We start from the raw sequence: 24,484 nt of genomic DNA, 5'->3' as shown, positions 1-24,484 counted from the left end.
CTCACAAAAAAAAAAAAAAAAAAAAAAAAAAATCCCAGAATATTGGCAAACTGATTCTACATGTCATAAGAAGAGGACAAGACTCGGAATACCCAACTTGATATGGAAGGAGAATAAAGTAGAGAGGAACCGGAAGACCAAGGACACCTAAAACGGTGTGGTGTTGGGAAAAAAATAAACAAATCAACAGATGAGAATAAAGAGACCAGAAATAGACCCACATAAATATAGTTAACTTATCTATGACAAGGGAGCAAAAATAATACAACAGAGCAAAGATAGTCTTTTCAATAAATGTCACTGCAACAACTGGATGTCCACACGTCAAAAAAAAAAAAAAAAAAGGCAATAAGATATAGGACAATTAAGAAAGAAAATAATCTAGACATAGACTTTACACCTTTTACAAAAATTAAATCAAAATGGATCATAAACCTAAAAGTAAGACATAAAAATATGAAATTCCTAGAAGGTAACAGGAGAAAATTTGGATGACCTTGGGTGTAGTGAAGAGTTTTTAGGTACAACATCGAAGGCGTGATCCATGAAATAAATGGTAAGCTGGATTTCATTAAAATTTAAAATTCCTGCTCTGTGAAAGACAATGTCAAGAAGTGTGATTGCTGGATGGTAAGAAAAAAGAGCATCAGTTTTGTAAGAATCTGCCAAACTGTCTTCCAAAGCGGTTGTACAATTTTCAGAAGACAAGTCACAGAGTGGGAGAAAATATTTGCGAACACATCTGATAAATGACTGTTACCCAAAATACATAAAGAACTCTTAAAACTCAATATGAAGATCTGGGGCTATAGCTCAGTGGTAGAGCGCTTGCCTCCCATGTGTGAGGCACTGGGTTTGATCCTCAGCACCACATAAAAATAAAAAAATAAAATAAAGGCACTGTGTTCCTCTGCAACTAAGAATATTTTTTCAAAAACTCAATCTGAAAATGAATAACCCAATTTTTTAAATGGGCAAAAGACCTTAAATGACACCTTACTGAAGAAGATCTACAGATGGCAAATCAGCATATGCAAGGATATTCAACATTATGACATCATTGGGCAAACACAAATTCAAAACAACAATGAGATACCACAACACACCTATGAAAATGGCATAATCCAGAACACCGGCAACACAACACTAGCCAGTGTGGAGCAACAGGAACTCTCATTGGAAATTTCTCTGATGGAAATGCCAAATGGCACAGCCACCCTGTCTTCTTACACCCACTGTAAGAAGACAGTTTGGCCGCTTCTTACAAAACTGACATACTTTTTCATATGATCCAGCAATCACACGCCTTGTTACTCATTCAAATGAACTGAAAATGTATATCCTGTGCATGAATGTTTATAGCAGCTTAATTCATAATCGCCAAACCTGAAAGCATCCGAGATGTCCTTTAGACAATATTATTCAGCACTAAAAAGAAATGAGCTAACAAACCATAAAAAGGCACGAAGGAAACTTAAAGGCATATTACTAAATGAAAGAAGTCAATCTGAAAAAACAACATAGACTATAATTCCAAGTATATGACATTCTGGAGAAGGCAAAACTACAGAGACAGTAAAAAGATCAGGGGCTAGTGGGGAGGGAGAGGTGAATACCTGGAACATGGAGGATTTTTAGGGAATCAAAACTGATATTACAATGGTGGATACATGGCATTATACATTTGTCAAAATCCATGGAATGTACAACACCAAGAGTGAACAAGAGTGAACCCTAATGTGAACTATGAACTTTGGGAGATAATCCGTGTCAGTGTAGGACCCTGGATTATAACATATGGTGTGGGACATGGGGTAGGGGACAGAGGGGTATATCAGAACTCTATACTTTCCATCCAATTTTGCTGAGAACCCAAAACTGCTATGAACCTAAAATAGAGAGAGAGAGAGAGAGAGAGAGAGAGAGAGAGAGAGAGAGAGAGAAATTTCCTTCCTGCTTGCTCTGTTCTTTTACACTTTCATTTCACCTATGGCTTTTTCTTTTTTTCTTTCTTTTCTTTTTTCTTTTTTTTTTTGTACCAGGGATTGAACCCAGGGGTGCTTAAAAACTGAGCTGCGGGGCTGTAGCTGTGGCTCAGTGGTAAAGTACTTGCCTGGCATGTATGAAGTACTGGGTTCGATTCTCAGCACCACATAAAACTAAATAAACATAAATGAAGGCGAAGTGTCCATCTACACCTAAAAAAATGTTCAAAAAAAAAAAAACTGAGCCATATCCCCAGCCCTTTTTTATATTTTATTCAGAGACAGGGTCTCACTAAGTTGCTTAGGGTCTCGCTAAGTTGCTGAGGCTGATCTCAAGCTTGTGATCCTCCTGCCTCAGCCTCCTGAGTTGCTGGGATTACAAGCATGTGCCACCGGCCCAGCACCTATATGATTCTTTTTTTTTAGGTTATTCAGGGAACAATTTTTTTTTTTCAAACTCCTGAAAGAAATTTATTTTTACGCTGTTTCATACTTTATGTCAGCCTTCTTAGTGAACAAACCAGCTTTGCCCTTTTAAAGAAATATGTCCTCAAAATTAAACACAAACTCAAAATGTCACTTTGATATCACATGTAATTTATAAAATATAATCATCTCTCACAAAAAAACTGAATAAGAGAAATTTCAAAAAAAAAAAGAGAAAGAGAATGGGTCAAAAAGAAGAATAATATCATCTCACTTTTTAAAAATAATTATTTTTTTTGAAAAACTTATCATTATTAAGTAAAACAGAGGTGCAGACGCAGTCAAAGGTGCTGATTAGAGACAGATGTGAAAAGGCCAGAATGCTCCGCTCCTGCAGCCCAGATGGCTCTGAGTGTAGCAACCCCACTGCAGACAGCTGTCAGCCAAGACCTGTGGCAGTGACAGCTTTCTCCCCACACCCTGCTTGTTCTGCGGACTCCTGGCTCTGACTTAAATCGCAGGAGTAAAGGGTGGAAGGAAGCCACCAGAAGGCAATCTTCAACTCAGAGAAAGGAAGAGCTTTCCAATATCCCCAAACACTGAGCTTCCCATCACAGATTCAGGGTCAGTGGTCTTCGGGGAAATCAGCCAAGGGCTTCACGTGCGAGGAGGGATGTTCTTTTCTGACTGCGAGTGCTCTAGGTGGCAAGGACCCTGACAGATTGGCCCTGGGCATGTCTGATTTACCTTGCACCTGTCCATCTGCCTGAAAAAGAAGGTGGGTAGAATGTTCTCCTCCAGAGATGAGGCCATAGGGAGCCAAGGACCCCTGGGGACATGGCCCCAAGGAAGGGCCTGCTCTTCTGGCCTGGTATGGTTTGGATGTGAGGCGCCCCCTAAAAGCTCATGTGTGAGACAGTGCAAGATGTTTTAGAGGAGAAATGACTGGGTTATGAGTCTTAACCCAATCAGTGACCGCATCCCCATGGGATTAACTGAGTGTGACTGAAAGCAGGCAGGGTGTGGCTGGAGGAGGGGGTCCCTGGGGCGTGCCTTTGGGGTATACATTTTGCATCTGGCAGGTGGAGTCTCACTCTCTGCTTTCTGATCATCATGTGAGCTGCTTTCCTCCACCACACTCTTCCACCATGATGTTCCGCCTCACCTCGAGCCCCAAGGAATAAAGCCAGCTGTCTATGGACTGAGACCTTTGAAACTCTGAGCCCCCAAGTAGACTTTTCCTCCTGAAAATCGTTCTTATCAGGTCTTTTGGTCACAGCAGTGAAAAAGCTGACTAAAACCCGGCCCTACGCAGATGAATAGGGACAGCTCTCCCTCTGTGCTCTGCTCATGCCCTCAGAGCACTGGGCCTTTCCACTCCACAAAACACCCCCCGAGCCTCACAGCACCCGGGAGGTAGGAGGGAGCTGGCATTTCTCTATCTGACAGGCATCACAGATCAGATGGAGAATCTGAAGATCACAGGCTTCAACGGACTGTCCCAAGTTCATTTGCATTGTCACTCATAAAGCTGAGACTCTAATCCAGGCCTCTCGATTCCAGATCCTGAGTCTTCCTTTAGGCCTGGTTGTCCCCTGAAATATCACAATTCAGAAGAACCTTCAACTTATCACTGGGTCATTGTATCAAAGCCCTTTCCGTGTGGCCCAAAGCACACCCAATCTCTGACCTGCAGTGAGACCGGAAGGGGGAGGGGACAGGCAGGCTCATCCCGCAGATGAGAAGTAAAGGAGAGAAGGACTCCGTGGTCAAGCCAGGAATAGAAGCGGAGTTCTCTTCTCTAGACAAGCTGCTGACGCGGAGTACAAGGCTCCTGGTTCTCTCTCCCCTGCCTGCAGGCCCGAGCAGCCTCGGCGCAGGCGCAGCTGGGTCTGAGTCCTACCTATCCTGCACCAGAAGAGTCCGCTGCTGACGCCTCCCTCCTTCAGCGCGCTGTGGCGCTGAGTGAGGCCCTTGTGCAGTGGGTCCCTGCTGTCCTAATTTCCTGGCTGAAGACCTAGATAGAGTGTCTAAATTTTCCTCTGGCCGACTGCTGCCCCAGATTTAGCCTCTCTGATGGATAAGTCTCCCCTCCCTGCTGGAGGCTGTGCCCGCCACTCCATCCCACTGCAGGGCTTCCCAAATCACATTTGTGTTTTGTTTGGTTTTGGTTTTGAGACAAAGCTTTCAACATTCCACGGTTCCAAGTGACTGGTATTACAAGTGTGTGCCACTGTGCCCAGCTCACCTGTCTTTAAGGTGCTGACGACCCACCAAACTCTCACTTAAAAGGTATGTGACCGAATGGAGAACATGCCAAAATTGTAATTTGAACCTAGATGAAAGACTAGAGACAGGAAGGCCTCACCCTGGAGGGTGGAAGAGACACGCGGTCATCGTGACAGTCTTCAAATCCATACCTCGAAATACAAACCCTCTGTGGATTTTTTTTCTGTTTATTTGTAACCAACAAAATGGCTCTTAAGTTCAGTTGGAAGAATAGATGGGCATGAAAATCTGATAGATTTTTGGAAGAAGAAAAATGAAGGTGGATTGTCCTACTGGACAATCAAGATGTAAAGTCGAGAACAAAGGTGTTCACTCTTGGATTCAGTCCAGAGTGCCAGGCTCTACGGCTTGCCTGGGATAGAACAAGGAAAAGCGAAAAGGCAAAGAGAATGGACTCCACTGGGCCTCTCTCCATGGGCTCCTCTGGAAAAGCCACTCTGCAGCTTCTGGCCTCAGACCATTCACGTGTGGGATGGGCTCATAATTAATAACAACATGAGCATACCAACAAACACAGGTATTCATTAAACACATCTTAGGTACCAATCACAGTATATGTAATACCTTCCTCAATCTTCACAGCATCCTTAATAAGATAGGTTCTATTATTACTGTCATTTTTCAGGTAAGAATATTGATGTTCAGAGAGGTTAAGTAATATGTCTGAGGTCACACAGCCAGAAGGGTGAAAGGCAAAGATAGCCTGGTTCTGGATTCTGTATTGCCAACTACTACTCACCCCTGACCTTCAGGTGTCAGAAAGACTCCTCAGAATGGACTACCTCGAGGTTCCAAATGAAGCAAACTTCAATGGCTCCAATGAGGCAACAGTCTCCTGAACCACAGGCTGCTTCAAGTCAGTGACCAGCCTGCTCAGGACTTGTATGGTTGGCAGAGAATGAAGGAACCTCTGAGACCATCAAACCCAATCACCCTCACAGTGCCAGAAGCCCCTGTTAGATAATAGAGGCCATTGCAGCCCCCTGTGAATACTGGTGACAAGCACCTTATAAAATTTTTGGAGGAACTTACCCTAGAAGGTTGTCACCTGCCCTTCTTAAATTCATTTGGAGGGTTGGCAAGGAGAAATGCACTTCCTGTCAAGAATCTATGGCAGTTGCACGTATTGTCATTGTACTTGGCTCCTGGCCCCGCCCCACCTGATGTTCCAGCCTGTCCCTGGGTGCACAGCTCCCTGCACGACTCCCTAACGCTGGAAGCACGCATCAGTGAGACAGCAAGCAAGGCTATTGAGTGGCAGTGACAGGCATCGTTCTGAGTGGCCTCCGTGTGCACCTACCTCTCTCTGCTCCCGCTGAAGACAGAGCTCTTCTGTCTCTTCCATCAGTTTGTCTGCCAAGGCAAGCACACGCTCACAGACCGCCCACTCACAGCTGAAGTCCTGAGGGGCAGGTGCCCAAGGTGGTCTCCATCACCCCCAGCATCTCCCAAGGAAGAGGTCAGCACCCCTGCTAGCCAGGGACTGACCTGAGCTGCCTCCCTCCTTTCTGCTTCATGCATTCACAGGGCCTTGTCCTTGGGAGCCCAAGAGGGTCCATGCATTCCCCAGGGCTGCTGTGGCTGGGCTGGCCCTCGGCTCCCTCCCGCCTGCACTGGTGTCTGGCTAGTGGAGAGGGCAGTCTTGGTGGGGAGGGGAAGGTGTCCGCAGCAGGCAGAGGGGAACCAGTGCTGGGGCCCACGTGTCTCAGCGGGCAGAAGGCGGGGAGTCCCAGGCAAAGCCCCGAGCCCAGAGCCTGCCCATCTTCTCTCTCAGCTTATTTACCAGTCAGTCAGGGCACAGGGGCCTGGGGCCCTGGGCCAAGTTCAAAGTGGTCTTGGTGTGGGGAGGGTTTGGGGTCAAGTGCGTGATTTGGACGCCCAGGTAGGACAACCACATCCTCTTCTTTTATGGCACTCTCTCCGCAAGCCCTATGCCAGCACCTGAAGGAACCTCGTGGCACCTGATGAACCTGATCCCCGCACCACCTCTAAAAGCTGGGGACTATTCTTATCTTCATCTCAAGTGGAGGAAACTGAGGTTGAGAGAGACCCAGCCGCCTAAAGACACACACAGCCCATAGGCAAGTATAAGGCTGTACGCAGACGCCGGCTCCTGGTCACCAGGCTCCCCGTCTCCAGCCGCACTGACCAGAAGGACATTTATCACACCATAAAGCCTTCTAGGTGCAGAACTGGTCTCTGGTTCCTCCTGGCCTGCTGAGCCCCGCCTGGACACCCCACCTGTGTCCTCCACCAAGCCCCTAGCCATAGCCCAGGCCCCCAAGTGCTACCACTAGGGAAACTCAGATTCCAGTCCGCCCCTTGAGCCAACCTAAATACTCCTGCTTTTCCTTAGCCAACTGCAGCCCCTGGGCCTCCAGGCTTTTGATCATGGCTTCTCCCAGCTGGGCATTCTTCCAGGTCCTGGGGAGTGAGGGCAGACGGGACAGAGGAGAGAAGAGGAAGAAACAAGTTCGTTAGGCCAGGAGCGTCTGGGAGAAAGGGCAAGTGCATGTTTACTCACCTATCCAGAAACTCAGCTGACTGTCACTCTGGCACCAGGCCTCTGGGCACACCACCAGCATGGATCAGTTACAGTAATTGGAAACTGGCCCAGGCTGCAAAGTGGGCCACCAGGGGCTGGGCCACCAGGGGCCAGGCCAAGAGCACTTTCAGAGCAGGGAAGAGATTGCTTCCCAGGCAGCTTCCTATCTCCCGGAGAGCCCGTCACTGAGCACAAAGCCACATGCAGGATGGGATTCAGTGTTGTTTATTGGACCAAAAGTGTGACCCAGCTCAAATAGGTAGGTGCCAGCGCAGGGGTTTATGTGCAAATGGACCATGTTGGGTACTCGCTCTGGTCCTTGCTAGGGGAGGTGAGACAGATGTGAGGAAGTGCCAGATACAATGAGTGATCGATGCTGGATTCACTCCCAAGAGCTGGAGACACATGGTGTCCACCTCTGCCACCTGGGATGGTAAATACTTCCCAAGCTCACTCAGGGGACCCTCGGAGGGCCTGCCTCCTCTCACCCGTCCTAGCCAACTCCTGCAGCCCTCTCAGTGCCCACGAGGATCCCAGCAGAAAAACAGGGAGTCCAGGGTGGCCCAGTCCGTCCCCACCCGCTTTGGATCCCAGCTGCCCTCCTGGCTGTGAGCACTTACACCTTCCCAGACTCCTGAAGCATCTCCAGCCACTGCGTCTGTTCGAACTCGGACTCAGCAGCCAGCAAGACATTCCCCTGCCAGGAAGAGGAGCCATGGGTGTGCTGAGATGGAGGCTCACTCTGCTCCCCCAACACAGCTTCCCGGGCCAGGCCGCTGTGGAATTTGCTCAGGAGGGAGGGAGGGCGTCACTTACGTGGAAGTCCTGATGGGAGATCTTCATGGCATAGGGCATGCTGGGCTCTTCCTTGGCCTCCACCAGGCAGCCCCCAAGAGGTATGACGCCCTGAGGGAGAACCAGAACACTCAGTCCCCACCCCACAGCTCAGGTCACTTGGGGCCCATTAGGGCCCCTGGATAAAGCCAGGTCCCACCAAGACCCCCAGGCTGGACCAGATCCTGGAGCTGCTGGACAGGGGCCAGAACTGACTCTCAGAGGGAAGAGGAAGGGGGGGCAGGCGCTAGGGTACAGGAGAGTTGGGGGTCCAGCCCGGTGGCAGGGTAGCGGGGTCTTATTCCCTGAGAGAACTGGCTCTCCACACTCCCTGCTAGACCACCACAAGGCGATGGACAGTCCCCAACATCCCCTGACAGGGCCTCGGGACTCTCCCCACGGGGGCCCTGGGAGGGGCGCCTCACCTTAGGATGTATATTGAAGTATTTATTGGTTTCAAAGCTCTTTTTCTCACTCTCAGAGTAGTAAAGCAGAAAGCTCTCTTTGATGATGAAAAACCTACAGCGGTGAGGGGAAGAAAGGGCGGAAAAGGTCAGGCCTCTGGGGACAACAAGAGTGCCTCTGGAGCCCTGGACTCACACAGGAGCCCACAGGGCCACCAGCTCATGTTCCACATCTGCACAAAGGCCTCAGCTTGTCAGCCAGCTGCCCCTGCATCAGGGCAGCGAAGAGGGAGCCCTCCCTGCTCCACGCATGACCCTAAAAATGGAGGTCGTGCTGCTCCTCTGGGCTGGCTACCTCCATCCCCCCTGAACCCTCGGCAGAGCAGGACACCCGAGGTCCTTCCCCTCAGGTTCCTTCACCCCTTGAGCTATCACCTCTCATAACTTAGGGTCTCCTCCAGGTGGGGTGGGAGGCTGGGAAGAAGACACATGACTTCAAGATGAGTCTTTTGGTATAATCTTGAAGCTGGCAACCAAAGGGCATGGGCCCCAGGCTGAGGCCACGTCTGCAGCGCCTGACACCCCACAGTGGGACACCTGCAGTCCCTTTGGTCTCAGACAGCTTCACGGCCTCCTTCTGGGACTTAGGCTCACTGGACCTTGATGCTTTCTGATTATTGAGGAGCTGCATCCTCAATGCCAACCCCTGGGAGCACCGCCCTGGGGACTCGTACAGAACCAATGCCTGAAGCCGACTAGGATAAGACCCCAAACACCCCTCACGGGAAGATCCAGTTTGGCCTCAAAGCTCCTGAGGCTCAGAGACACCCAGGAGCTGGCTCCTTCCTCCAGGGCCACTGATGTAGCAGTAGGATATGAGCAGAAGGTGGGAGAGATTCTGAGTTGTTGAGAGAGAGAGGAGAGAGAGAGAGAGAGAGAGAGAGAACACATGAAGGAGAGTTCAAAGCGGAGGTTTGTTGGAGCCTGCTAGGAGGGACTCCCAGCAGCCAACAGTGTGAAATCTCACTGCTGTGCATTCAAAGACACGGCGTTAATGACATGATATTGGCCATGGCAAATACAAGGAAAATCAAATACTACCGGACCACCCTGCCTGCCTTCCCAAGAGCCACTGCAGACCTGCAGTGACATCCTGGCCCCTCCAGCAGCTGGCCCTGCCCGTGCTCAGCTTTCCCACCACCTCTGCCCTTCAGTGTCTCTGTGCTCCACGGAGCATGGAGCCTCCTGCCAATGGCGGTCACGCTGCTCCACCCGAAACGCCTCCCTCTGCTCCCCACGCGGCTGCACGCTCCTCACCCACCCTGATGTCTGGGCCCCTCCTCTGCTCGCCCTCCAGGCTGTGCACTTGGCACTTAGTACCCACTGCCACCGCCTGTGTGCTTGGCTCATCCAGAGAGGGCTGCTGGGTTCCTGGAGGGTGGGGCCAGGCCACTTCCGTCCCACCGACTGAGGCGGATGTGCCCTGCTTGCTCCAAGGGACCCTCATGGAGTAGGAGAGACATGGGCTTTAGCATCACCAATTGCCCCTTTCCGGGTGGTTCTGGGGAGCCTTGCGAGGCACGCTCAGCTCTCTGAGCCTTAGTTTCTTCATCTATAGAGTGGGCGTGAGAACACCGACCTTATGTGGTTACTGGGAGACAAATGAGACTGTGTCCACCACTCTGCCAGCCGGCGAGGACCCGGGACAGGGCTGAGTGGCACGTGGCATGAAGGTGTACCTCCCCATACAAGGTGAGACGAGCACAGAGCTGCCTCTGCTCCCTCAAGGCATCTGAATATTGCTATGTGCCCCCCCCCATTCACATTGAAGCCCTAGCCCCAAATGTGACTGTATCTGGAGGCAGGAGGTAATTAAGGTTAACTGTGCTAAGAGGGCAGGGCCCTATTTGGATAGGACTGAGCCTTTACAAAAAGAGGAAGATTCTCTCCTCCTGTTCTTTCTCTGGCCTTCACCCTGGCTCTCTCCCTCTCCCTTTCTCTCTCTCTCTCTCTCATCCTCTCTCTCCTCCCCACTGTCCTGTGAGGAGAGTTGGCCCTCTGGGAAACAGGAAAGGGTCCTCACAGAACCCGACTCTGCGGGGTGATGGAGTGGGAGCGGGGAAGGCACTCCAGGCAGAGGACCTGCAGAGATGCAAAGGTCCTGAGGCCAGAGCGTGCTGGCTCTGGCAGGAACTGCGAGGCTGGGGCGGAGGGAGCAAGGCTGAAAGCGGCTGGGCCTGATGGTGCAAGCCCTGTGGCTCCGTGATGGGAATGAGGAGAGCACCCACATTCCTTTAGCTCTCACCACAAACCAGGCTTTCCTCCAAGCAGTCACCTCTGTTGACGCTTCGGACACTCACAATTATCCTGTGAAACAGGTGCTCCCTGCATTTTCATGTGACTTGCTGGAGGTCACAAGGCCACTTGGTAGAGGCTACCTTTTCCTCCGAGTCACGGAGGCTTTGAGCAAGAACAAGATCTGAAGTACATTTCGAAAGGCTCTCCTGCCTGCTGTGTTGAGGACAGATTTGAGAGGGGACAAAGAGGGGATGGAGTAAGAGTTGCCGCCACAGTGATCAGAGGGCAAGAGAAGATCTAGAGAATGGGGGTGTGCAGGAATCCTAAACTCAGGCCTGACTCCCTGCGCACAACTTGAGGGTAAGTAAAATCACATAAAGGTAAAGATTCAGGAAGGGTTTACTCTTATTATGGCTATTAGTGTTTATTGTTTGAGGTTTTCTGTTGCAGTTCCCCTCTGACCTCCTTTCCCATTTGTGCTCACACAGCCCCTGCTGGAGGGTCACTTGTCTGCACCCCCGACTCCTTAGGACCCTCCCTGTCTGCCCCTTTGGGTTGTGGGGAGCCCAGTGAATGTGGGTAAGGGCGTGTCAGCCTGGCCGCCTCCTCTCTGTGGTCTTAAAGAACAGAATTTTCACCTCTAGAATAAGGAACATTTAGAAGGGAGCAAGCTAGTCACTTTGCCAAGTGCTTTATTGACATTCTCTTATTTAGATTTCTCACCAAAACTCTAAGAGATGGAGGTGTGTCATTTCTATTTCACGGAGGCACAGAGAGACTGCGCCACTAGTAAGTGGCAAACTTGGAACCCGGTTGCCTCTGCTGACAAAGACTGAGCTCTCAACTGCCTGTGCCCCAGGCCTCCTCATCACCTGCCACCCTGGAATCGTTCCTCTCCCTAGAGCTGATCTTGGCAAAGGGATTGCAAACTCCTGCTCGGCTCAAGTCACAGAGTGTCAAGGAATCACCTTGACAGGTAGGTGCTATGCTAGACCCTGGGGCGAATGAGTCCCTGCCCTCAAGGAGCTTAGAGGTGAATGAGGAGAGAGAACATAGAAATCAATACTCTAAAAAATAGCTAATGTCATTCAAGCTCCTTATGTGTGTTAATTCACTCACTCCTTACAAGAGGTAGGTGAGGAAACTAGAGCACAGAGAAGTTAAGTAATGTGCCCCAGATCACACAGCTGGTAAACGGAGAGCTAGGATACTTGTAAAGGATGTAGGGCAACATTGAAAAACAACAGGGTATACTGCAGTACTACACAGCACTGGGAGGATCACTGTGACATTGTCAAGCACCAGAATATGTGGCAACAGAGTCCGTCTGTGTGGAGTACAGGGAGAGTGCACAGCAGGGGGAATGAATGGGTTAGGGGTCCAGCCAGGGGAGTCACTGGGAGGATTTCATAGCTGAGCAGGGTTTTGACGAGTGAATAGAAATATCTTAGGAATTTGGGAGGAAGCAGAACGGGGGAGCGAGAGAGTCCAGACAGAATGAAGGGAATGTACAGAAACTAGGGGATCAAGGTCATCAAAATACATCTGGTATCACAGGCAGATAAGTCCAGGGTACAGCGGGGAGGGGGTGCTGAGGAGGGAGTTAAGGTCAGAGAGAGAATCAGGGCTGAGAGCAGAGGGGGGCTTCTTCCTGCAGTCAGGGAAGCGGCCAGTGGGCTTTAAACAAGTACCATGAGGTCAAGTTGTAGTGTTAGGCATGGGATGGGGTGGCGTCTTGAGGAGACCCTGGTCAGGCAAACGGGCAACTTAGTCATTAGGAGATAAAGACTAGCAGGGCTTGTTGAACAATTAGACCACGGCAGAGTGAACTGAGTCTCGGGGGACAACAGAGGATTCTAGTTTGGTTGCCACTAGGAACATAGGAGCCATCTAATATGAATTGGAGAACCCAAGCTCCATTCTCTGAATTCAATAAGGTCCCAACCAGAGCCTGAAGGTTCACACTGGGCCCCTGAGAGCCCCACCTGGAGCCGAGGTGCATGCCTCTTAGACCACAGGCACCTTCCAAGTTGGGTGGGTCCTGTTGGAAGGGCCTCCCCTGTCCACTGGTGGAGCTCCTCCGTGTTTAGAGATGCAAATGCCCAATTTGGGAGTAGGAGCTGGGAGGGACTTTGTATAACAGAGTGATAATAATTTGAAGTAGGGGCAAAGCCTGAAGGGCAATGGGGAGGAGGAGTGATGGGGGGTGTGCAGAGGAGGATGCGGAGAAGATGCAGGAGTCTGAGTCCTACAGGGTCAAGAGAGGGTGGTGGACAGAGCGGGCTTGAGAAACCAGGCAGCCAAGACTCAGCATGACAGTGTTCACACCTCTATGTCCTAAGCGTTCTCTGCCTCCTCAGTGCCACACCTGCCCTTCAGTTCAGCCTGCTAGACCCATGACCACCTGGTGCAAGAGGCTGGGGTGCACCTTGTGGCAGTGGGAAAGGGTGGGGGAGACTGAGGAATGAACTGAGTTCCCCCTCTGGTAACGTAACAAGGACGCCTACACCAACCAGCTAGCAATCCACACAGGAAGTCTGAGTTTAGAGCCTCAGGCTCACCGGGACAGGATGTAGACTCCCTGTGGGATCTGATCTTGGGGCCAAGGTTACCTCACTCTCAAGAGGGCAGCAAGAGCCCGTGGAGTTAGGTGTGGGTTACTTTCCCAGGAAGGCAGAACATTCAGTCGGGTTGCTCCCTCTTCCCAGAGCCTAACGTCCAGCATAGACCCTGCAGAGGCCCAGCCCTTACTCCTCTTACTCTGAACTCCTCAGACCCTAAGGGAGGGTGTGGGGGTTGAAGCTGGGAAAGGACAGCTTATCAAAAGTGTCCTTAGTACAGAAGTGACAGAAGGGAGGTGGAGGTGTCAGAGCCTCCAGTGTTTGTCCCTTCTTGTCCAAAGGCCTGTATGCTCAGGGGATGCTCATCCCGACCTATGCTGCTTGTCTAGCAACTCGTCTGAGATGGCAGGTTGGCAGGAATCCCACCAGGGAGGCTCATATGTTCCTGGAAAGATAAAGTTCAAAGAGGTTCAAAAAATTGTATCAGAACTCTTCAAGCAATATAGTAAAGACAAGCTCAATACGCCAAACAGATACTAGCGTGGAGACACTGGTGAAGTGGGGGAGGACCTTGGGGCCCTACCACCTGGTCCCCACTCCCTGTGGTAGACTCAAGGCACCTCTAGAATCATCTGTGGAACACAGTTTAAGAAAACACAATTTGAGCTAGGCCTGGTGGCGCACGCCTGTAATCCCAACAGCTCAGGAGGCTGAGGCAGGAGGACGGGGAGTTAAAAGCCAGGCTCAGCAACAGCAAGGCACTTATTGAGACTCTGTCTCTAAATAAAGTATAAAAAAGGGCTGTGGATGTGGCTGGGTGGTTAAGTGCCCCTGGGTTCAATCTCCAGTACCAAATCCAAAAACAAAATGACAATTTGATCCCCCCACCCTCACTTTGCAGATATGACACCGGCAGCCAGCAACGAGAAGTGCCACAGCCTAGGACATGCAGCTAGTCAATGGCAGAGCAGGGACTGGAACTCAGAGCTCCTGCTTTTCAGCCTAGCTTCCTGTTCCACCACACCCACAGCTGCTCTCAGAAGCAGTCACTTTCTATGTTCGAGACCTGGATGTAGGAAGCTGAATGCCTGCAAGCTTGGGGTCTGCCCCCCCGCCCCCCACAGCTGAGACTCATCTTCAAACAGGGACCATCAATGGTGACTAAGGGAGAGAGTGGGAAAGAAGTGAGGTTTGTTTGCACAATGAACTCACTTGACTCCAGCAGACCTGTCTGTCTGGGCAAATGTGACCCCACTGAAACCTGAAGTAACAGGTGTGTCATTTCATTTTATGGCTGTGTGGTCCAGAGACTTTGCTCATCTCCTTGATGATGGGTAGAGGGACCTGGAGAGACTCAACAAGGCACCTTCCCCCTACCTCTGTTCCCTAATTTTCCTTCCTATTATTGGGCTTAGAGAATAGCAACTCTGTGATTAGGAGAAGGTAATGTTTTCCCAGAGAGTGAAAAACACTATGAAATCTTTTTTTTTTTTTTTTTTTTTTTTTTTTTTTGGTGGTGCTGGGGATCGAACTCCAGGGCCCTGAGCTTGCAAGGCAAGCACTTTACCAACTGGGCTATCTCTCCAGCCCTGAAATCTTTAAAGTAAGTTGCTCACTACTTATTTTTTTGGGGGGAAGACACTATCCTCCAAATCCCTGTCCTTCACCAATGCTGAAAGAAAGTCCCTGCTCTGTCACCTCCCACTCTTTCCCACACATATCTGCAGGAATCCCTGCCTCCCAGCTGCCTCTTGGCCAAGCCCCCACCCCCTCATTCTGCCACTCTGATAGAAGTATGGAGAATACAGGTTGATACCAAAAGGAGGGGGAGGGTGTGGCACAGATGCTTGAGCCTTATCTGCAGGTTGCAGCCTAAGATCTGCAACATGTGGATGCTGTTTTCACAGAACCCTAGGTGCCTGATGGGCACCATGAGTCTTAGCTGCCACCAATGACCACCAGAGACCCACCAATGCTGCCCAAGAGGGAACTCCTGCTGGGCTAGTCCCTACTGGTCACCTTGCAGCAGGGTGGAAGAGGGGACTGTCACAGGAAGGAATTGGCTGGGCCCTCTTCATCAGGGGCTCTGGCCTTAGGAGGCATTCAGATGGGATTTGGGAGAGGGGCTAGAGTACTGGACAAAGTATTAAATCTGAGTCTGGGCTGGGGAGATAGCTCAGTCGGTAGAGTGCTTGCCTTGCAAGCACGAAGCCCTGGATTCAATCCCCCAGTACCGCAAAAAAAAAAAAAAAAAAAAAATCTGAGTCTGGCTGCTTGGCTAACCCTGGCTGAGGCTGGGACTCCCTGATCTGTTCCCCTTGACTCAGAGCTGCCCATGTCTGTGCACCTATGTTACATAGCCCAAGGGGAGCGCAGAGTCATCGGGTCACCCTCTAAACACCTCCCCAGATTCCCTTTCCTCTGTTAACTAATGCTTTTGATTCCCTTCCCCTTCAGTTGCCTAAGGGAGAATAAAATGTGGCTTGAGCTCAGGGTATTCTCCCACCCCCGGAGGGCAGGGCTGCTTGGGGTGGGGGCTGGAGGCAAGCTTCCTCAGGCAGCCCCCAGGGGAAGAGGGTTTATAGAACGCAGTCAGCCCCAGGCAGTCTATCCTGCCCACTCATTATTTATGCAGCACCAACGGAGCCTTTCCAAGCCCTCTCTCCTTAGCAGCCAGGCCAGGGCATCGACCGCTCTGCAGTGGCAGGCCTGGGCTGCCTTGTCCCCAAGCTTCCCGTGGCTGCTAATTAGCTGAGGTCTGGAGACTCCACAAATGGGAAAACTGGGGCGCAGGGGGCCTTGCTGGGAAGCAAGAGGGGGTTAAGTGGATCATCAGGCCTCCCCCAAGCCCAGACCCACCCAGGCTAGCTGTTGCTGACTCAAAGCTAAATCTGCGGGGTGTGTGCATGTGCTGGGGTGGGGGGAGTGTAGTCCCAGAGCAAGGAACTGAGACCATGGACAGAAGCCTAGTGTGGGCAGTTTCCTGAACCCCAGTGGAGTGGGCCTCTTTGCACAGTGGGCGCCCCCAAGGAAGGAAGGGAACCAAAGTGCCAATCTCCTTTGAAGGGGATCGGAGGGCTTGACTTGGAGTTGTATTTGCAGATCACATGCGCTGTTCTGACTTTGAATGTTCTGACAGACTGGGTGGCTGTGGGGACCACTGATGGAGATTATCTGGGCACCCCAAGTCCATCACTGTGGTTAAATTGGGAATCTACCCTAGATGCTTCTGGGTCCCCAAATCAAATGTGGGTTCAGGTCCCTACTGTAACTGTAAAGGTAAGGGGGCCCAGGGACATATGCTGGGAGTCCAGGTACCTACATTTACTGGATGCAATCAGGTGAAAGTGCCTGACAAGAAAATCTTGGCTGAAAAGACACAGAGGCAATACCTGGGACAGCAGCCAGACCCAGTGGAGAGGAGTGTCTGCTGCCTGGAGGAGCTGAGGCAGAAGAGGGGAGGGGACATTCTGCTAATGGTGCTTGCATCTCAAGAAGTCAAGAAGACTTCCCACCCCCACTCGAGTGCCCTGGCAGAGACAGGTTGCTCCCCACCCTCAGCAGCTACAGCTCAGGCAGTTCAGCCCTGGAAGCCCCTCATACAATCTTTGTGCTGCTCCAAACCTCCACTAAGAGCACCAGAGATAAGAACTTTGGAGGAACTCAAGGAGTATATATTCCATGAAATCTCAGAAATATTTCAAAAGTAATAAAAATACATGAAACTAGGTATGAAAAATGTGAAATGCTGTCCCCAACTCCATTTGTTCTGCGGTCTTATAGGAATATTAAATTATTCATCAGAATTGAACATCAGAATCAACCACTGCCATATACACATGATCTGTGGTCCTTTTTTTTTTTTTTTTGCGGTGCTGGGGATTGAACCTAGGGCCTTGTGCTTGCAAGGCAAACACTCTACCAACTGAGCTGTATCCCCAACCCTGTGGTCCTAAGAACATTTGAGGCTCCTCTGCTCAGGGACAGTCTCCTGGTATAGGATGAGGAAAGGGTATGTAGATGCACCCTAGTTTCCTGGAAGGGTCACAGCCTCGAGGGAGGGGCCATGACAGGGCCTGAGTTTTTTAGGCGCACAAGTAGCATATCTCAGACTAAAGTTGAGGATGAAAACCATGCAGAAGATGGCCCATGGCACCTGAGACCTGCTTTGGGAGCTTCCTGCAAGTCCAGAGCTGTAAGATTCCCCTGTCCCAATACCTATACCTCCCAGGCCATTTGTAAGTGGAAAGTGGTCACTGACATCTGGGGAGTCCTCTCCAAGTGGGGGTGAGGAAGCTGGTGCTGGGGCTGCTCTGGATTTCCCCACCCAGCACCCCTTCCAAAATCAGTCCTTTGAGCAGAACCAGAGTATTCCTTCCCCCCTCCAGGCTTCATCCCCTCCAATCCCTGGGGTAGCATGGACTCTTCCAGGCCCTGCTCTCTCCTGGACTGAGTTTTTCAGTAGCCCAGCTCGCTCTATAGTGCTCCATCTCTAGCCAGCTCCTCTAGACCTAGGTGTGTTAAAGGGAATTGCCAGCGGAGGTCCGGAAGGGTGTCTGTGGCTGAAGACGGGGTTTCTCCGTGGGCAGCAGAATCTGGCCCAACTAGACTTGCTACAGCCATGATCTCTTCAGCCCGCACCCAAACTCCCCGCTCGGGACTCAGTTGATTCCACAAAGAATCCACTAGCTCCCGCTGGCCGGTGGTCCCACCCCAGCTCTGGCGGCCCAGGTTAAGAACCACATCTTTCTCGGGGAGCCTGTGCAAGTGAAACCGGCGAGATCAAGGTCACAGAGGAAGGCAGAGGCGGGACAGTGACTGGAAGTGATGGGAGGTGTCCTGAAACGCGGAGCTCCCTCCCCGGTGGTCCTCTGGGGGGGCTGGGGACGCACTCACCGCCGGGACCACTTGGCCGAAGGCCTCCCGAAGGGCCGCTTCCACAGCACCCCGTAGAGCTGCACTTTGGTGCTGATGTCCAGCGCGTCGGAGTCGGCCTGCTCCAGGGACGGCGAGGGAGACACGGAGTTGGACTTGGACGTGAACATCCTACCTCAGCCGGGCTGACCCGGGCCGGGCCCGCCCGCTCCCCGGGGCCGACAGGGACCCGGTGGACTGTGGGAGGCAATGAGGGTGGCGTCCGCAGGCGACTCGAGGCACCGTCGGGGCGCGTCCCACCGAGAGGAGATGCCGAGCAGGCCCGGGCTGGAGCTGCTGCATTAAAGCGCGCGGGGCACGGAGCGCGGCGCCGAGGGCCGCGGGGCTGGAGGCCGGCGGCTGGGACTGGGCTCGGGATTGCCGCGGGCCTGGCGGGAACTCCGCGGGGAGGGCAGCTCAGTCGCGCGCCCGCAGCATCTCCCCCTCCTCCGGTGACAGCCCTAATTCTGGTGGCCTCGATTGGCTGGGAGTGGCAGGTGAGCCCGCTGGAGGCCGACGGCGAGCGCCAATCAGGGCGGGCGCCGGCTGGATGGCCCGGCTCCCAGCGCCCGGAAGGTCCGGGCGGGTCGCGGCCGAGGATTTGGCCACAGAACCTCCCCACCCCCACCCGGCGCCCAGCCTTCCTCCAGTTCCCTCTGGCGTGCAGCACCTGCATCGAATCGCGGGACAAGTCTGCTTTGGGATGGGCGGGAGTCACCCGCAGATACCTACTCGCTTGAGGCGGAGCAGAGGAAGGAGCTCCGGCGCGGTGAAAAAACTGGGCTTGGGGTTCAACTCAGTCTTTAGATAGCGCTGTTAACTGCGGGAGCCTTGGTTTTTCTCACCTGCAAAGCCGAGATGCCTGCACCTCTTGGGGCAGACCGGTGGCCAGGTAAGACTTTGATAAATGCCTAGGTGCCCGCCCCAAGAGGAAGCTCCACCTAGATTGGTGTCCTCTCCCCGACCTCTCCTGTGGGTTTCTCTTTGCACCGCCGCGGTCGCCTCTCCCAGGTCGGATTTCTTCTCCTGGAACTTGGTTGCCTGTGTCGGCATTTGGCGCTCAAGGCTAATCTCAAACTGTCAGTGCAGTTCGTGTTCGTGATTTACTTGCGCGCCTGGCCGATGCTCCCTAGGGACGCGCGTTCCATTCATTTCCGCTTTCCTTGGGGTAGGTATTTGCTGACTGTCTCACTTTCTGGCCAAGGCAGACAACTGCCCAGCCCCTGGGGAACACCTCCCTCCCAGCGGGTGGAAAGGCTGCGTTAGCACGGGACACTCTATAAAGTGTTGGGTTAGCAACACTCTAAAGGCGAGGAATCGAGTTTGCGCCGCCTCGCTTTCCCAGACAGAGGAGCCACTGGCCCTCTCTGGGCAGCCACCATTCACTTGTACCCTTGGGGAACCACTTCCCTACTCAGGGTCTCTGATTCCTTATATAATGAGATAAAAATTGAAACAAACTTGCAAATGGGTAGCCTGAAAGCCAAATTAATTTACATATAGACATAGTAACTTGCCCAAGTTTTTTTTTTTTAAAGAGGTATACTTGATATCTTATAAAATGAACAGATCTCATAAATACTTATTTGGTGAATGCATACACCATGTAACCACCACTCAAAGCAACATACAGAACGTTTCCCTCACTCCAGAAAGTTCCCTCTTGCCCCTTTCTAGTCAATTCTCCAGCACCACCACCACAATCACTTTTATCACTCTTATCACAATTGTACATCTTAAAATTTGTGACCTGAATGCCTAATGGGTACTCTCCAGGGATCCCATCAGCCCCTATTATCCTACCTGCCTAGCTCCTCCCTGTATTTGAGTTTGTGGTCCTTTAATGCCTGGAAAGGTTCCCACATTAGGATTCTTGCTTTTCTAAGATGGATACTAAAAACTTTGCCTTAGGCCTGGTGCAGTGGTGCATGCCTGCAATCCCAGTGACTAGGGAGGCTGAGGCAGGAGGATCACAAGTCTTTGGTCAGCCTCAGCCTCTCAGTGAGACCCTAAGCAACTTAGTGAGACCCTGTCTCTAAGTAGAAAATAAAAGGATGTAGCTCAGTGGTAAAGTGCCCTGGGTTCAATTCCCAATACCAACCAACAAATAAAATTTGTCTGTGTGAGCAGTTCATTGGTCAGGACAGAGACAGGAGTTACAGATGATAAATGCAAGGAAGAAGCATGCAGAGACATGTGACTTGTTTTGGGTGGCCACTGTGACTGTAGTGGCGGTGGGTTCCTGGCAGCACACAACAGCTGCATGAGTGCTCTGTGGCACTGAGCTTCCTCCTCACGTGCTTCTGCAACAGGGTTTTGTTTTGTTTTGTTTTGTTTTAAAGGAGTATAATCTATGTTGTTTATTTATTCATTATTTTGTGGTGCTGGGGATTGAACCCAGGGACTCTTGTATGCTAGGCAAATGCTCTACCACTGAGCTACACCCCCAGCTGCAGCAGGGTTTTGAGTGTAGTTTTGGAAGCTTCACCTCAGGCCTGCCTCTTTGGCTCTCCTAATATCCTTTTAGTAAATTCATTCCTTTTCAAGTTTTGACCACTTGTGGTGAGTTTGTGAACCATCATTAGGAGATAAAGCCAGGATACCAGGAGTCATTTTGAGAAGTCCTTCAAGGATATGAGTTGAGTAAGCCCAGATGATCCTAGGAAGGGCTTAGTTTCTTCAGTGGAAGAGATGGCACCGGGTTTCTTCAATGGCAGAGAGAAATCTATCTTTGCCCATTCCTTTGCAAATAGGACCTCTGGACACGTAACGAACAGTGGCAAAGACTGTGGAAAGACAACTGGGAGACAAATGAGTTTGATCAATCACTAGATACTTGAGTGACTTCTGTTTCCCTCAACTAACAGCCCAAGTCATGCCAGGTCAGCTGTGGGAGAAGCCGTTTCTGCTTCTGCTGTGCTCTGCCCTGCCCAGCAGAGTGCTGAAGAATTCTGGGGAGAGCGAAACAAGTCAGAGGCCAGTCCAGGGCCCCAGGTCAAGTGGGCCAGGGCTGCCCAATCTTACCAGTAACCAAGTGAGACCAGTTTTTAGGGAACTTGCGCTTCCCAAAAGTGCCCCCCACTGCTTAGGTGCAAGTTGATGTTCTCAGTGGTTTGTTCACAACTTACTTATTTCATCTAATTTGACAACAGACCAGGAGATACTATTATTTTTAATTTCCCAGGTGAGAATCAAGTTTTTAAAAGTTGTCTGTTTGAGGTTACACAGCTGGTCATTTCCTAGAATGTGATAGGCTCACAAATCCATGTGGAATGAGGGAAAATGGCAGACTCAAATGTCTTGATTTGATCTGAATCCTAAGCCCAGACCCTTCCTGCTGCAGGATAGGGCCATGTGAATTAAAGTTTGGACTGGGAAAATTCTAGATCCCTTTCATTCTTTTTCTTTTCCAGTACTTTCTCAGTTGTCAACTTACCTAAGGCTCAATGTTCCTGTAGAGCCAAAAAGACAATTCTTCTTGCACTATAAAATTCCGGCTTCTCAGCTGAGGGACTCCTGACAGTGAATGTGCATTTTCATAATGTGGCTACTGTCTGGGGTCCAGCTCTCTGATCTTATACTTTAGTTACAGTGAGTCAGATACAAGGCTCACTCAAGCCAGAAATAGGCAGCAAAATATTCCCCAGCAGGAATGGTGACAGGGTCTCCCTGGAATTAACAACCTGACTGGGTTACTGAAGTTCCCAGAACCCTGGACAAACAAAAATGGCTCTTCCTTAGCACCACTGCCACTGCTCCCTGCTCCTGGGTCCTTGACCCCACCCTCAGGTATGCAGGCCATGCCTTTTCTACTTGTTTCCAGGCTGGTGCCAAGTGAAGGACCCAGGAATGCTGCTACTCTGTTTTCCCTAAGCCGTCCCAACACCAGCATCAATTTGATGACTTCGCTGGGCCCAAGCTTCCCTATGGGACCAAGTATCAGAAGTGAGAGATCTGGACACCAGGGTGGGCTATGGAGCAGCATCAAGTGTCTTTATGGAACCCCTTTGCTTCCTTCTGTGATAGGTGGGCTCTTGGGGAGAGAGGAAGAGACTTATGGTAGAGGGCAAACGGAATCCATGAACATGACCAGTCATGCTTGTCCTTCCGGTTAGGAGAACAAAACCACCAGCATATGTTTGGAATGGATCAACTAGAACAGAAGCATAATTAATTTAAGTGTCACGAGATTCAAAGACTTATACAATGTGCCCACAACTAATATATAGCTAGAAAGCTTAACCAAAGAGGAATGTTCTAAACCCGTTATCAAATGAATTGTCATGGAACTTGATTTTCAAAGAAGCTTGCTGAGAACCTGCACATTTCTTCCCAGAAAAATCATATATATAGTCAGAGAGTTCATCCCAGATGACTCACTCATCCTCTCTTCTATGAGAGGTGAGGGTGTCCACGGCCTGCCTTTGGGTGCTGTCCTTAAATAAATCTTTGCTTACCTTACTTCTTTTGCATCCTGGAACTTTCAACGGCAAAAAACCAGAACAAGCCTGGGCCAGGGCGAGGTCCTATCCTTCTCTTTGGAGGGACCTTCTTGGACCCCTGTCTGGTGACACTCAGACTCCAATTTCATCACTTGGACTCCCACTCTAGAGTTTGTGATATGGTTGTGGCACTGATTTCAGCTGTAACTACCCCCTCCTCTTGGTGCTGTGAACCTTTACCGATTCTGTTCTAGCCCATGTCTGTCCGCCTGCTTTGGAGTTTTTCTCTGTGTTAGACTATGAACTCTTTGAGCATGGGGGTGGGGTATATAGTACGCTCACTGAACTGATTCTCTTCACTTGGCTTCTAGTCAGGGGTTGCAGTTTCCTGTTCTAGTTTGCTTACCAAATGAATTCTGACCTCTCAGATCCTGGCTTCCACTCCTCTCTAGAACAGAACCTATGCGGTGCCTGAGAAAGGTTGTGAAAGCAACCTTGTGTGTGTGTGTGTGTGTGTGTTGCTGGGGACCAAACCCAGGACCTTGTGCATGATAGGCAAGCGCTCTACCGAGTCACATCCCCAGTCCCTGAAAGCAATCTGCCAGTGGCAGACTTAAGATCTGCTTTTGGCAGTAAGCCAGGTTGAGGACCAGGCTGTAACGTTAGCCTTGTGAACTAAGGACAATCACTGCAGTTCTCTGGCCTGTTTCTCTCACCCCACTTCTCCTCCAGCTCCCAACTTCACGTTCAGCTTTCACTTGGGACTCTGCAGCAGCCTTTTCAAATCTCACCCTACCCACAACAGGATCCCCAAAGAATCCAAGCTTACAGTATCCTCCATAGGATCTTTTCCACACTCAAAGTGACCATGTGTCTGTTTCAAGCCCTTTGCTGGGTGTCCCTTGCTGTGACTGCAGTTCCTAACTCGTGCCCTTTGGCTGCAAGTCCCTTCAGGGTCTGCTCCCCCTTCTCATCTGTTCTCCCCAACACTCCAGCCAGCCACGCTACTTCTGGCATTCTGAGAGGCTGCCAAGCTCTTTTGTGTCTTTTCCACTTGTACTTTCCTTGGTCTCAAGTGCTTTCTTCTTCCTCAAATCCTACTTTAAGACTCAGCTCAAATGACTCTTGGATCCTGACTCCTTTTCTGATGTCACTCCCTCCTCTCCTGGCAAGGATTAAAATGCTTTCCTCTTTTTGTTGAATCCTATTCCTACTTTGATTGGACTTTGTAAGATCATGATGGGTCTTAGGCTTCTTTGCCTGTGCAAGGCTTGGCTGCTTCCAGAACCTGAGAGGGAGCTGAGGGACAGGGTGCCATGCATAGGTGCAAAGCCAATAGGTCAAAGTGCAAAGGAGGCTGGGCAGGGGGAGAGCTTGTGTGGACCTTGAGGACCAGCTGCCCTGTCTCTGGGTGTGCAGGACTAGCAGGCCCCCACAGGAAGCCTCGTCACCCACGGGGAAGTCACATGAAGCCATACCAGTAGCCCCTGTGTAAGCTTTCTGACTCAGGCTCCTCTGCCCGAGGCTGCATAGATTCTGTTCTCATCAGCAGGGCCCATGTCTTGCTAGGCCTCTGGCCTCTCACTGCCCAGTAATTGCTCAAACCCAAGGCTGCCCATGCAGACTGTTTCTGGAGGTGGCCTGAGCACTTGCTGCCCTGCCAGCCACTTACAGGACTAACATGGGCTCTTGGCACCCAAGGGCATCCCCGGGGGCAGCACACTGCTCAGAAAAATGGCAGTGCTCCCTCTCAAGGGTGATATGTGGCTCAAAATGTACATATTAA

General features: G+C 51.0%; 1 protein-coding gene and 1 non-coding gene across 6 annotated transcripts in view; both read right to left on the bottom strand.

Moving 5' to 3' along the window:
- Positions 1-19,364, bottom strand: part of Plekhd1 (pleckstrin homology and coiled-coil domain containing D1) — a 38,785-nt gene extending 19,421 nt beyond the window's left edge. For 3 of the 5 annotated variants that reach the window (XR_007107049.1, XR_007107050.1, XM_047539551.1), the window contains exons 1-6: positions 19,102-19,355; positions 18,239-18,336; positions 8,062-8,151; positions 7,866-7,942; positions 7,033-7,124; positions 6,001-6,053 (exon numbers count right to left, since the gene is read on the bottom strand). Coding sequence is in view for 3 of the 5 variants with exons in the window: in XM_047539551.1 (XP_047395507.1) it covers positions 6,001-6,053; positions 7,033-7,124; positions 7,866-7,942; positions 8,062-8,151; positions 18,239-18,336; positions 19,102-19,309 (618 nt within the window). In the remaining 2 variants the exon portion in view is untranslated. Of the gene's footprint in view, positions 1-6,000; positions 6,054-7,032; positions 7,125-7,865; positions 7,943-8,061; positions 8,152-8,504; positions 8,599-18,238; positions 18,710-19,101 lie in introns of those variants that run through there. The other 2 variants (XM_047539553.1, XM_047539552.1) reach the window with 2 other exon arrangements.
- A 1,268-nt stretch (positions 19,365-20,632) lies between these two features.
- Trnaa-agc (transfer RNA alanine (anticodon AGC)) lies at positions 20,633-20,705 on the bottom strand. The gene has a single exon. It is a non-coding gene; the product is annotated as a tRNA-Ala (tRNA).
- Between the last annotated feature and the right edge of the window lie 3,779 nt (positions 20,706-24,484).

The sequence above is a fragment of the Sciurus carolinensis genome, chromosome 2 (genome assembly GCF_902686445.1).
Source record: "Sciurus carolinensis chromosome 2, mSciCar1.2, whole genome shotgun sequence".
Classification (NCBI taxonomy): Eukaryota; Metazoa; Chordata; class Mammalia; order Rodentia; family Sciuridae; genus Sciurus; species Sciurus carolinensis.
The sequence above is the reverse complement of the archived record's forward strand: the minus strand, read 5'-3'. Positions and strand labels throughout refer to the sequence as shown.